This window comes from Podarcis muralis, chromosome 1 (assembly GCF_964188315.1).
Source record: "Podarcis muralis chromosome 1, rPodMur119.hap1.1, whole genome shotgun sequence".
Lineage (NCBI taxonomy): Eukaryota > Metazoa > Chordata > Lepidosauria > Squamata > Lacertidae > Podarcis > Podarcis muralis.
Genome location: NC_135655.1, coordinates 269221 through 282089, shown reverse-complemented (window position 1 = coordinate 282089; position 12869 = coordinate 269221). Strand labels below are relative to the sequence as shown.

General features: G+C 52.2%; 1 protein-coding gene across 1 annotated transcript in view; it reads left to right on the top strand.

Annotated features, from left to right (window-relative positions):
* The window catches only part of LOC114590240 (maestro heat-like repeat family member 5), a 52637-nt gene that overhangs the window by 31330 nt on the left and 8438 nt on the right, over positions 1-12869 (top strand). Inside the window, exons 11-13 of the mRNA XM_077924404.1 lie at positions 1449-1584; positions 2455-2576; positions 3644-3793. Of these exons, the coding sequence (XP_077780530.1) occupies positions 1449-1584; positions 2455-2576; positions 3644-3793 (408 nt within the window). The remainder of the gene's footprint in view (positions 1-1448; positions 1585-2454; positions 2577-3643; positions 3794-12869) is intronic.

Below are 12869 nucleotides of genomic sequence, written 5' to 3'. Positions count from 1 at the left end.
CGGCGCGGCAAGACCCGACCCCTGTCGAGCAGATTCCCTCCGGAGCTCGGAGGGAATCCGCCATTAGCCGATTGCGCTAACCCGGAAGTCCATAGGTCCATACTTCTCTAGAGGTCAAAAGCGCCTCCACCCGAAAAGACCATAAACTATAGTTCTCATCTGTTAGCTGTGGGAACACCAGAGCCTTCTCGGCTTCTGGAACCCGGTCAACCATTCTGGAACTCTTCCAGACCCACAGAAACTACACTAACAGGAGAAGGAGTTTTCAAACCTTTCTCAGAGTCCAAAAATATGCAGTCATCCACTCAGCAGCTGGGCCCATAACCAAAGATGTTAGCTATTTGCAGTATAGTAGCACTGCAGAGAGCTTGCTGGGGAGACCATGCATTAAAAAGGGACTAAAAAATAACTTAAACAAGGTTTTAATAACAAAAACAAAAACTCCTTATACACTAAATACATCATCATCATCATCAACAACAACAACAACAACAACAACAACAACAACAACAACAACAATAATAATAATAATAATATCTTTATTGTCATTGCCCCCTCTCGGGGACAACGAAATTACTTGGCTGCTCCATCCACCCAGGTAGGGCACTCCACACAAAATCAAAACAACTATAAAAACACTAATTAAAACAATACAGTATAATACAGCAAGGAAGATTAGATGACTTTCAAAGTCCAGGCTTCCCATTCAGGGCCGAGATCGCTCTGGAGAAGAAGCTGTTCTTAAGACGGCTCGTTCTTGTCTTCATTGTCCTGTATCTCTGTCCCGACGGCAGGAGCTCGAAGAGACAGTGACCAGGATGCGATGGATCTTTTACTATGTCCAGTGCCTTCCTATGGCACCTTGTGGCATAAATCTGCTCTAAGGTGGAGAGTGGGCAGCCAACAATGCTCTCTGCTGCCTTAACAACTCTGCACAACCCCAACATGTCCCGGGTAGTACAGCTTCCGTACCACACACATAAGCCATAAGTGAGCACACTCTCAATGGCACAGTGATAGAAGGCAAGCAGCAGTTTCTGCGGAAGATGGTTTTTCCTTAGAATTCTCAAAAAGCACAGTCTCTGCTGCGCCTTCTTCACAAGCCCCCTTGTGTTGACACTCCAGGACAGATCAACAACAAACCAGACCCAACCACCAACCCATCCCCCAGGGTAATGGGAGAGCTAGGTGCTGCTCCTTATATACTACACCCAAATGCTGACACAGCCATTCAACATTCAACCATTCAACAGCCAGAACTGAGTTCCAGTGAGTTCTGGCTGGGGAAAAAGCCCTGGGGCAAGCCTAGGGTGGGCCACCTAAGCACAGCTCTCTTGCCCTGCGCCCCTCTGCCACCTTTGCCGACTGAAAGCATGCCAGATGGTTTTCTCTTGCTGGGCTCTGTGGGACGAGGGCTGACTGTGCATCTCTCTCTCTCCACCTCCTAGGTATCCCAGGATTTCCCCCTTCTTGGGCAGCTGGTGGCGCTCTTGTCCCTTCACCTCACAGACAATGTGAAGGAGATTGGCCTGCAGTCAGCGGAGGCGTTATACCATCTCCATTACATCATGATAGCCAAAATGGGTGAGGGCGATGCTGGGAAATGGCTTGTTTCTTGTAAGCCGCAGGGTGGGAGGTCTGTAGCCCTCCAGAGGCTGCTCCAACCCCCATCATCCCTGAGTGTTGCCCATGCTGGCTGCTGCTGGGGTTGATCAGGGAGTTCAGGAGGGCCAGAATTCGTGCCAGCACTGGCCTAACGCCAACACCCTGTTGGCCAGAGACGAGAGGGCAGTCTTGGGGGAGGGATTCACTGCTGAAGAACATCAGAAAAGCCTTCTGGCCCAGCCCAGTCCAGCATCCTGTTCCCACAGGGGTTGACCAGATGCCTGTGGGAATCCAGCAAGCAGAATTCAAGCTCTTTCTACTCCTGTACTTTGCTGCCTCTGACCATGGAGGCAGAGCATAGCCATCCTGGCTAATAGCCATGGGTAGCCTTCTCTTCCATGAATTTGCCTCATCTTCTTTGAAAGCCATCTTGGTCCATGGCCATCAGTGCCTCCTGTGGCAGGGAGTTCCAGAGTTTAGCTGTGCACTGCAAGAAGAAGGACCATCCTGAAACTTCAGTTTCATTGGAGGTCCAGTTATTCTCATGTTCTGACGGTGAGAGAGAAAGCTTTCTCTCTCCACTTTCTCCATGCCATACATTGTGTCTCCTCTTCCTCGCCATTTTTCTAAACGGAACCCCCCCCCCCAAATGCTGCAACCAGCTCCACAAGCACCCCAGTCCTTTTGGTTGCCCCCTTCTGAACCTTTTTCCCAGTTCTGAATTATAATTTTTGAGGTGAAATCGATAATTGTTTTTGTTGGTCCCAGTGGGAAAACTGGAGGTTTTGAGCAGGGAGAACTAATGCTGGTTTCTTTTGCATGCATATTCCAAAACCCGACCCTGCTTAGGTAAGGAACTGGAGAAGAGGGGGAATAAAAATAAGAAAGGCAAGATGGTCAGATGGGTCCGAGAAGACTTTTTCATCCCTGGGCCCTCCCTCTTCCACTACAACATCGCAAAAGTGGCCAAGGTAGGGGTGGCTTTTTGTACTCTTTATTGCTAAGACCGCAGCCACTCCCAGTTAGCAAAGATTTGCTCATTCGGGCCAATGGGGCCCTGCCCCACTAACTTCAGCCTGCCCTCAGGCAGCCCACGCCTTCTAGGGATGAGGGAGAGATTCAGAGCAGTTCACACTGGAAGCCAAACTATCAAATCGAGGCTTTCAGAAACAATAGGAGAACTGAAACACAACCTGCCTTTGAAATTCACATGTCCTTGAATTTCGCAATGCCAAACAGTGTGCAAAAAAATACATGCGCGAGCTATTAGTGTAAATAACATTCAGAAATGCATTGTATTAGAATCAATTGCTCAAAGACAAGTGCCCGGTAGCCTAAACTGCATGCAGAATTCTACTTATTGAAATTCTACCAGGTGCTGGGAGACCTAGGGTTCAGATCCCCACTCAGCCCTGAAACTCACAAGTCAGTCACAGTCTCTCAGTCTAACCTACCTCATGAGACTAAAACGGGGAGGAGAGAGAACCATGCATGGGCTCCTCAGGGCGGAAAAAGAATAGGAAAAGTTGACTCATTCGGTGCATCTTTCACGAGGCACTGCCAAGCCAATGAACTATGCCAACCTTGTGGTGGGTGTTTTTGTTGTATATTAAGAACTAAACACACAGCCGGCAGGTTCCCACCCAGTCTGTTTGGCATTGGTTATATAACGGATAGCCACTATTATTCACCCTCTCTGTTCCTGCGAGAATTTTTTTAAAATTTTCTAGTCTGATTTTAGATTGAACCTCTTCATGTTCCAATGTCATAACCAATTTAAGATGTGGATCGAAAATAGCAAGGCGTCACCTGACTTTTAGTTTTGTTTGTTGTAAAATCTTTCAGCTACTTAAATAAACACATAAATAGAATCACCGAATTGTAGAGTTGGAAGGGATGCGGGGGTCACTTAGTTCAACCCTCTCAAGGCAGAGTGGAGATGTCTTTCACTTGGTTTGTGAAGGCACCCTTGGACTACTGAAACGTGGTCAGAGTGTGGAGCAGAAGAAAACTCCCTCTTCTTTCTTCTTTGTGCCAGGCTTTTGGGGAGCACCTCACGCCCAGCCAGATCAATGAAGTCGTGTTGAAGGCGATTGACAACCTGACAGTGGAAGACAGAGCCGTCTCTCAGGCTGCAGGAAAGCTCCTAAGGTCCTTCCTTGAGGAATGTGGAATTGAGATGGAAAACGTAAGGCTCAAAACGGAGGCAGGGGGAGCGGGTTTCTTCTAAATTAAAACATTCTCTTCGGACTTAGAATTAGCTTCTTTCTGGGAAGTAAGAAGGCATTGTGTGGGAAGTAAGAAGAGCCAGTGTGGTGTAGTGGTTAAGAGCGGTAGTCTCGTAATCTGGGGAACCGGGTTCGCTTCCCCGCTCCTCCACATGCAGCTGCTGGGTGACCTTGGGCCAGTCACACTTCTCTGAAGTCTCTCAGCCCCACTCACCTCATAGAGTGTTTGTTGTGGGGGAGGAAGGGAAAGGAGAATGTTAGCCGCTTTGAGACTCCTTCGGGTAGTGATAAAGCGGGATATCAAATCCAAACTCTTCTTCTTCTTCAATTTCCGTGTCTGTGGCTCGCGCCTCTGTTTCCATCCTGCTGCAGTTCGGCTTCCAAAAATCAAACACCCTGTTTTTCATCTCGCTGTCTGCTTTGGCAGTATTTTAATTACATTATTCCACCCTGTTCATTTCAGTGCAAAGGAAACACAATATGGGCAACACTGAGGTCAATTAATAAAACTTTGCTATGATCAAAATGATACCCTCCCAAAACTAACCTACCTATTCCAAACCCTCCCAATCTGGATTCCCCCAACACAACTCCGCAGAGGGCAGAGAAAACTACACTCTTTTATCTTCTCACATAAAAAAAACAAAAATAAGCCCCAAATACCTGACCTCCCCACCTCAGAAGGAGGATGGGGAATCCCCAACATAGAAGCATATTACATTGCCAGCCAAATACTCCATATAATCCCATATATACTAGAAGATGAGACAAAACAATGGGTACACCTAGAGAGGGACATAATTGAAAATACCAACCCCATCCCCACTAATCCCCCTGCCCTACCACCCATTATTCCACCATGCAGCACAAAACCTCCAGATAAAAACCTGGCAAACCAAAGGCTTATATCGCCTAATAGACTTCTGTAAAAATAACAAACCTTTGTCAACACAAGAAATACAAGACAAACTAGAAGACACCCAAATGCCCTGGTTAACACATCCCCAATTACATGCCCTCTTAAACAATCCAACAATAAAATCAGCAGCAACTAGGCCCCTGATAACCTTTGAAAACCTCCTCCTAGCAACAAAGGGAAACGGTAAAGGGATGGTATCCGCAATATACAAAATACTACTCCAAAATCCCACAAACCCCCTAGACGGAATAAAAAAACAATGGGAGAATGACAAAGGCTATGAGATTAACCCCACTCAATGGATCAGAATGTGGTCTAAACCCCCCCTTTAAATCCACATCAACGAAAAGAACTCACTCTGAAACTCACCTACAGGTGGTACCTAAGACCAAGAAAACTAGCGCTAATATGCCCAGGAACCTCACCAAAATGCTGGAGAGGGTGCACCTCCACAGGCACATACCTCCACATGTGGTGGGAGTGCCCCCAAATCCAACTATTCTGGACAACAGCCATACGAGAAATATGTAAAATAACTAAGCAAGTATTAGACATCAAGACCCTGATGTTGGGAAAGATGGAGGGCACAAGGAGAAGGGGACGACAGAGGATGAGATGGTTGGATAGTGTTCTTGAAGCTACCAACATGAGCCTGACCAAACTGCGAGAGGTGGTGGAAGACAGGAGTGCCTGGCGTGCTCTGGTCCATGGGGTCACGAAGAGTCGGACACGACTAAACGACTAAACAACAACAAGACATCACCCCAGAACTGGCCCTACCAAACATCTTCCAAGACAACAATGCCCACTTACACGACAAAGAACTCATAACCCACTGTCAGGGGCTGCCTCAGGTCTCAGCTCACAAAAGACCAACGCCAAGATCTTCTTATATACAAGGATGTTTATTGCAGTTCATTATTGGTTCCACAACCGAGGCGTGCAGCCCCGCGTCTCTTAGCCTTAGACATTTGAAGTCCCCTCTGAATCGGTCCCGCCCCTACACCAGTTTAAGAGGCTTGTGCTGGTCCACCTCTTCCTGTCTTTCCTTTTCCGCAGGGTCTTTCTGCCCCCCTGGGTTCCTTCCCTCCTGCTTTCCCCTGAAGCGGATTCCTCAGATGCCTGCTCCCCCCTCCTTCGTGCTTTGGGGCCAGGCTCCTCCTCCGGGCTCTCTGCATTTTCGCGCGCCTCCACATTTGAACTTGGCGCGCGTTCGCTACCCCTGACCTTCCTCTTGACACTCGCACTACTCCCTGTACTACTCTCCGCCCCTTCCGGCAGGACGTCCTGCCCCGATCTCCTTCCCCTGTCTCCTTCCTGCTCTGCTCCGTGTGCCACACTGGGAACTCCACCCTCTTCACTCCGTTCCTGCTGGGAAGCCGGCCCCGATCTCCCACTCCCACTCGGGGTTTCCCTGCTGCTTCCCTGCTCCTGGCAAGTCCCCCCTGTGACCCCCCTTGGCCTGACCAGGGGCGCCCCCTTCTGGGAATCCTCCGATTCACTTGAGAGACTCATGGAAGACCTCAAGTCATTGTCATCCTCTTCCTCACTGTCCTGGGATTCCCATCGCTCTCCGTCTCCCAACTCACCTGTGCCTCTGTCCCTGAACCCCTGACATCCATCCCCCCCTCAAAGCCCCCCCTTCCCCCCTCCCGCTGCTCGGGCGCAGGTTCTGGGGGCTCCGTCGTTGCGGAGGTCGCTGCCGGACACAGGTCGTTGACGTCGATCTCCTCTGCTTCCAGTTCATTGTATGTGTGCTCGAACCCATGGTCCTCTCCCAACATGTTCATGTCCTCCTCTCCCCCTGTTGCCTGGGTGGGGTCTGCTTGCCAAGGCCCCATCCGCCACCTCGTGCGCCAGTCCTCTTCTGGTAGGTCGTCCCACCAGTAAGAAGGGTCAGTGTCCACCCCGAACACGATCCCCTTGGAGGGCTCGACTCTGGCGTCATCTCCTCTGCGGAGGAGAACCCTCGGAAGGTGCTGGCGGAAAGTGTGGGCGTGAAAAGCCAATCGTCGAAAAACTGTGCTGGCATGGGCCTGTGTGGGAAAAGGGCATGGAACTCGTCCTTGAGGAGGGGTTCGTCCAAAGCGTAGTCCGGCACCCAACTGTTGGCGCTGGCCGGGGCGCCCTCTCTGGCGAGAAAATATTCTACTCCCTCTTCCCCCCATCTCGAGTCCAGAATCTCTGTGACCTCGTTGATTGGTTCGGCCCTAGGTGACCTCCCCCTCTTGGGCGACTCTCCGCTTGGTTCTGGTGCCGTCCCTGACTCCTGAAATCTGTGTGGGGCCCTGTAGGGGGTGAGCACCGACCTATGAAAGACCGGGTGCATTCTGGAACCTTCGGGGAGGGACAGTCGAAACGCTACGGGATTGATGCTGGCCTCAACTTGGTACGGCCCTAGTTGCCTGTGTCCTAGCTTCTTCTTAGCTAACGACTTGGCCGGCACTGCTTGGGCCGCTAACCATACCCAGTCTCCCACCTGGATGTCTTCCCCCTCCCTCCTGTGTCTGTCTGCCTGCACCTTATAGGCCTGTTTGGCGAGCTCCAAATGTCTCCGTAGCTCGTCGTGGACCTCTTGCAATTCGGCTGCGAAATGGTCGGCTTCCTGTGGCGCCCCCTCCCCCGTCGTTACGAGCCCCGGGAAGGTTCTGGGATGCCTTCCATTGTTAGCGAAGAACGGCGTCACCCCCGTCGACGCGTGCTTCGTGTTGTTGTAGGCAAACTCAGCCATCGGCAGGTAATCCACCCAAGCCGCGGGTCGCTGATTGGCGTAACATCTCAGGTACTGCTGCATGATCGCGTTGACCCTCTCTGCTTGGCCGTTGGTCTGCGGATGTCTCGCCGACGACAGGTTGATTTTGACGTGCAGGATCCCTAGGAGCTTCTGCCAGAAACTGGAAACAAACTGGCGCCCCCTGTCGGACAGAATAGACCGTGGCAACCCATGCACCTTGAACACGTGGTCGATGAACAGTTTGGCGGTCTGCTCCGCTGTCGCCACCTTCGCGCAAGGAATGAAATGCGCCATCTTGGTGAACAGGTCTACAACCACAAGTACCGCCGTCTTGCCTCGCGAACTGGGCAGATCAGTGACAAAGTCCAGCGCCACCCTCTCCCACGGTTGCAGTGGCGTCTCCAACGGTTCCAGCAGTCCCGCTGGCTTCTGGTGCACTGGCTTGGACCTTTGGCACGTGTAACACCTGGCGACGTAATCCGCGACCTCCCCTCGCATCTGGGGCCACCAAAAGTCTCTGGCCACTAATTCCGTCGTCTTTTCCTTGCCGAAGTGGCCAGCGCTGGGTACGTCGTGCAACTGCTGCAGAACCTTCGCGCGGAGATCGTCTCCCGGAACGTAGAGAGCGCCTTTACGGGTCAGCAGGCCGTCGCGTATTTGGAACTCGTCGTCCTTCGCTGTGCCTCTCCGCACCTCTTCCATCTTGGACTGTGCAAACGGATCCGCCTGCAACGCGCGACGCACCGCCTCCAGGTCCACGGCGGCTGAAGCGCACGCCCACGCCTGCGGTGCAAAAATGTGCTTGGCTGCCACCGGTGCCGCCTCCTCGAGATACTGCGGTTTCCTGGAGAGCGCATCTGCTATGACATTGTTGTCACCTGGGATGTACTCTATCCTGAAATCGAAATCCGCAAAGAACTCCGCCCAGCGTATGTGCCTCTGGCTCTGTAGCTTCACCGTGCGCCAGTACTCTAGGTTCTTGTGGTCCGTGCGGACCTGCACGGTGTGCTTGGCTCCGATGAGGAAGTGCCTCCATGCCTTGAAAGCTGCGTGGATGGCCAGCAACTCCCTGCCCCAGATGGTGTAGTTCTGTTCCAACTTGCTGAGCTTCCGGGAGTAGAAAGCGCAGGGCCTCCAGTTCCCCTGCGGGTCTTCCTGTAAGAGGACGGCCCCCACCGCTCTGTCAGATGCGTCAGTTTCCACCCGCATGGGCCTGCCGGGATTCACGTGTAACAGCTGTTCTTCGGACGCGAAGAGACTCTTAAGTCTCCTGAAGGACTGCTCCGCCTGGTCCCTCCAGGTGAACTTCTTCTTCTTGGAGCTGAGAGTGTCCGTGATAGCTGCCGTCTCCCTGGCGAAACCCCTGATGAACTTGCGGTAAAAGTTGGCGAAGCCGACGAACCTCTGGACCTCCTTCTGAGTTCGCAGGCTCTTCCAGTCCAACACCGCGCGGACCTTGGCGCTGTCCATGGCTAGTCCCCTGTCGGACAGCCTATAGCCCAGAAAATCCACCTCCGTCACGTCGAATTGGCACTTCTCCAGCTTGGCGTAGAGCCTGTGCTCCCGTAGCCTCTGCAGGACCTCCTTAACATCGCTCTCGTGCGCCTCTGGCGATTCCGAGAAGATCAGAATGTCGTCGAGGAAACATACGCACTTCTTGTAGAGGAGTCCCGCTAGCACGTGGTGCATAAAAGCTTGGAAAAAGTGGGAGCCATTTTGGAGACCAAACGGCATAACTCTGTATTCGTAGGTGCCCAACGGCGTGAACATGGCCGTCTTCCACTCATCACCCTCTCGCACGCGTATGAGATTGTATGCGCCGCGGAGATCCAACTTGGTGAAGATCTTCCCTTTCCTCACCGTCCCGAGCAGGTCGTCAATCTTGGGCATGGGAAAGGCTGCAGGCTTTGTCTTCGAGTTTATGAAGCGATAGTCTACGATCAGCCTTTTTTGGGGCGTGTCCTTCTTCTTCACGAAAAACACAGGACTGCCCCCTACTGCCTTTGATTCTCGGATGAATCCCCACTGCAGGTTGTGATCTATGAACTCCCTGAGCTCCTGCATCTCATCCTCGGACATGGAATACAGCTTCGCAGTCGGTAGCGTTGTCCCTGGCAAGAGGTCAATTGCGCAGTCGTAGGGCCGGTGGGGTGGCAACTGGTCAGCCTCCTTCTCGCAGAAGACCTCCAAAAACCCCTTGTACTTGAGGGGTACTGCTTGCGCCATGCTGAGCCTCAGCTGCTGCCCTTCCTCTTGGCCCTCCTCCTCTTGACCGGTCTGGATGCAATGCTGTGCGCAGTAGGACGAGCCGAAGGTGAGCTGCCGCTGGTACCACGCCATGGTTGGGCTGTGCCTATCCAGCCAACTCATGCCTAACACTATAGGCGTGTCTGACAGGCGGGTGATGTTGAAACTGATGACTTCTCGGTGATTGCCAATCTGCATCACCATGGGTGGCGTCTGTTGTACCACCTGCCCACCCAGCAACTTCCTGCCATCCACCGTGACGACGTTCAAAGGCAGCGTGGTTGGTAGGAGCTCTATGCGATGCTGCTTGACGAATTGCACCCCCACGAAGTCTGCGTTGCTCCCACTGTCAATTGTAATGGGGACTTCCAGGGTGCGTCCATTAGGTAGCTGGAGAGTTGCAGTGAGCTGCACCACTGGCTTGGGTGGCAGGGGGTCTGTGGGCTGCAAAAGCGCTGGGGACTGCCTTACTGACTCGCCTGGCTGTGCCCCAGCATCTCTGCTTCCAGCCAGGCATTGCCGTTTCCCTGAAACTGCTCTTCATGTTGTGCTGCTGCAGTTACTGTTGCTAAGGCTGCAGTGTGCTTGTGGAGCCTCTGGGGACACTCTTTGGCCATGTGCATCCCACTGTCACAGATGTAACACTTCCTGATCCCTCTAGGAGGCTTCTTCTTGACTGTTCCGGATGCTGGGGCTCCGGCAGCTGACAGAGCCTTTGCACTCCCCAGTTCCATTGGTTCCTCCCCTGCCTGCAGCTGAGGTGAGGGACGCGTACGTCCTGGATCTCTGGGAAGGAAAGGAGGCACTCTAGACGGTGCGTGAAGCTGGCTACCCCCCTCATTGCGCCAAGGGCGTTCTTCGTGGCGTACTCCAATGGCGAGCGCCCGCTGCACCATTTCTGCCAGGGTTTTGGGCCGGTCCCCCCTTGCCAGTTCGTCTTTCACAGGGCCAGAGAGCCCCTCCCAAAACAAGTCTCTGACTGCCAGAGAGTCTTTCTCCCATCTCAGCACATTCAGCAAGGTGAAAAAGCGAGCATGATACTGACGTACTGTAGCCTTGCCTTGCCTTAAACCATGCATCTCTTGGCGTGCTACGTCCACATCCACGGTAGATTGGAAACAAGCGTCCATGCATTTGATAAATTCATCGGAGTCCCTTCGAGCAGGGCAATCCTCGCGCCACAGATTGCGCAGCCAAGCCCTCGCTTCCCCATGCAAGTGGGACACAATGAAACCCACTTTCTCCTCCTCATCTTTAAAGTCGTCGCGAAGCAAATGCAACGCATATTCTACGTCTGCTCGAAAACTGGGGTATTGCTTCAGGTTCCCATCGAAGTGGGCTACCAAGTTGCCTCCCCTTCTGCCCAGGGCTACTCCAGCAGATTTGGCCCCCGGGAACCCCACTTGGCATGCATGATCCCACCTGGCTTGCAGATCTTGGCACCGCTTCTCCGCCTCTTCCCCCTTCTTCTGGGAGACCACTACCACAGTGGTAAGCTGGGAGACTGTGTTGCGTAGATCAGCTATCTGCTCCTCCATACTCATGGCTGCCAAACTTCGTGAGCTTTGCAAAAAAAATTTTTGCGTACTTTAGGGAGGGGACTTACTGTCAGGGGCTGCCTCAGGTCTCAGCTCACAAAAGACCAACGCCAAGATCTTCTTATATACAAGGATGTTTATTGCAGTTCATTATTGGTTCCACAACCGAGGCGTGCAGCCCCGCGTCTCTTAGCCTTAGACATTTGAAGTCCCCTCTGAATCGGTCCCGCCCCTACACCAGTTTAAGAGGCTTGTGCTGGTCCACCTCTTCCTGTCTTTCCTTTTCCGCAGGGTCTTTCTGCCCCCCTGGGTTCCTTCCCTCCTGCTTTCCCCTGAAGCGGATTCCTCAGATGCCTGCTCCCCCCTCCTTCGTGCTTTGGGGCCAGGCTCCTCCTCCGGGCTCTCTGCATTTTCGCGCGCCTCCACATTTGAACTTGGCGCGCGTTCGCTACCCCTGACCTTCCTCTTGACACTCACACTACTCCCTGTACTACTCTCCGCCCCTTCCGGCAGGACGTCCTGCCCCGATCTCCTTCCCCTGTCTCCTTCCTGCTCTGCTCCGTGTGCCACACTGGGAACTCCACCCTCTTCACTCCGTTCCTGCTGGGAAGCCGGCCCCAATCTCCCACTCCCACTCGGGGTTTCCCTGCTCCTTCCCTGCTCCTGGCAAGTCCCCCCTGTGACCCCCCTTGGCCTGACCAGGGGCGCCCCCTTCTGGGAATCCTCCGATTCACTTGAGAGACTCATGGAAGACCTCAAGTCATTGTCATCCTCTTCCTCACTGTCCTGGGATTCTTCCCCATCGCTCTCCGTCTCCCAACTCACCTGTGCCTCTGTCCCTGAACCCCTGACACCCACCTACTTTCAGCAGCCAGAAACACCATAACCAGACACTGGAGAGACTTGTCAGGAGTAAGCCTGGACCAATGGTACCAAATAGTATGGGAAACAGCCCTACTAGAAAAATTAACCAATAAACTGAAACTGACACAGGGACAAACAGAAGAAGACGCCTTCACCCCGGTATGGCTCCCCTTTATCACATACACAGCCCAACAAGACAATGACAATAATCCACCAACAGCATGCAAATCAATATGGCTAACCTGATCCAAAACACCCACCCACCCCACTCTCACACGAAAACAAAGATCACCACAGCCAATCACAAACAAACAACTACACCCTAGGCCAACCCCAACCTCTCTCACCACCAAAGGAACACAAGTGGAGAAACAATTTACATAGTTTTCTGAATCGAACCAGTCAATGTCAAGAATAGATCAAATATGGGTTTCGAATGAACTGACTCCAAGAATACTACAAGTTGAAATACAATCTAAAGTAATCTCAGATCATAATCCAATAAAATTGGAACTAAAAGGCTTTGAAGAAAGAACATTTAGATGGAAAATTAAGGGTTATCTTTTGGATGACCAGAAAATTGTAGGAAAAGCACAAAAGAAACTAACTGAATACTTTGTTGAGAATTGCAACAAGGGTACAAAGATGAGCGTAGTATGGGACGCAAGCAAGGCTGTGATGCGAGGTTTTTTTATCCAGCAGAATTCATTGAAGAATAAAAACAGAGAAAAGGG